This window comes from Brassica oleracea, unplaced genomic scaffold (genome assembly GCF_000695525.1).
Source record: "Brassica oleracea var. oleracea cultivar TO1000 unplaced genomic scaffold, BOL UnpScaffold02755, whole genome shotgun sequence".
Taxonomy (NCBI): domain Eukaryota; kingdom Viridiplantae; phylum Streptophyta; class Magnoliopsida; order Brassicales; family Brassicaceae; genus Brassica; species Brassica oleracea.
Window position 1 is genome coordinate 1 of NW_013619284.1, and position 986 is coordinate 986.

The following is a 986-nucleotide window of genomic DNA, read 5'->3' on the forward strand; positions in this document are numbered from 1 at the left end:
AGTGACAAGAAGGAGTCGGAGGAAGAGGATGGTGGTGATAAGGAGTCAGAGACTGATGATGGTGGTGATAAGGAGTCGGAGAGAGATGATGGTGATGATGATGAAATTCTCGATATTACAAAGGAAATACATAGCGAACATCATGGTGATAGTGATGGTGATGGTGATGTTGACATGGATGATGATGATGCAGAGATGTATGCACATGCTGACGAGGCCGAGAGAAATTTAGAGGATAAGGCAGAGACTGAGAAGGCAAGGACTGTAAAGACGAAAAAAAAGAGGTCATGAAAAGATGATGGAAAACAAGCAGCTCCTTCGAAAAAGGCAAAGGGTTGCGAAAATGTGAGGAGTCCCATTAATACAAGAAGCATGGCAGCGGAGGAGGCAGCAGAGAAGAGGACCAGAGGTCCAAAGAAGCAGAAGAATCAGAAGACAAAGAAGGTAGGTAAGAAGGCAGCAGCTGAGAAGGAGGCAGCTAAGAAGGCACCAACTAAGAAGGCAGCTGCTGAGAAGGAGGCAACTAAGAAGGCACCAACTAAGAAGGCATCAGCTGAGGAGGACGCAGCCCAGAAGAATCAGAAGAAGCAGAAGAAACCAAAGGTAGGTAAGAAGATGGAGTGAAATCCATATGTGGTTGTTTTAATGTGGTTGAACTCTATTCGGTTTGTATGACTTTGAATTCCCATATGACTTTCTTGTTGTTGTTGAAGACTTATGGTATTTAAGACTTATGTTATCTATAACTTCGTAAATTTAACGTAATTCTGAATTCTTGAATGAGAGAGAATACGGGAAACTTTAGTAAGTTTCACTTTCAACTTAGTCTAAATTCGTAAATCTAACGTAATCTTACATCGTGAATGAGAGAGAGTAGGGGAAACTTTAGTAAGTTTCACTTTCAACTTAGTCTAAATTCGTAAATCTAACGTAATCTTACATCGTGAATGAGAGAGAGTAGGGGAAACTTTAGTAAGTTTCACTTT

The 986-nt window shown here is 40.9% G+C and overlaps 1 protein-coding gene across 1 annotated transcript; it reads left to right on the forward strand.

The window, feature by feature from the left end:
• Positions 1 to 72: 72 nt before the first annotated feature.
• On the forward strand, positions 73 to 728 carry LOC106321732 (acid shock protein-like; the record flags this gene model as incomplete). Its single annotated transcript, XM_013759973.1, has 3 exons — positions 73 to 264; positions 328 to 603; positions 714 to 728. Coding segments are annotated over 3 exons (483 nt in total), but the record flags the coding sequence as incomplete, so codon positions are not given.
• Positions 729 to 986: the final 258 nt, after the last annotated feature.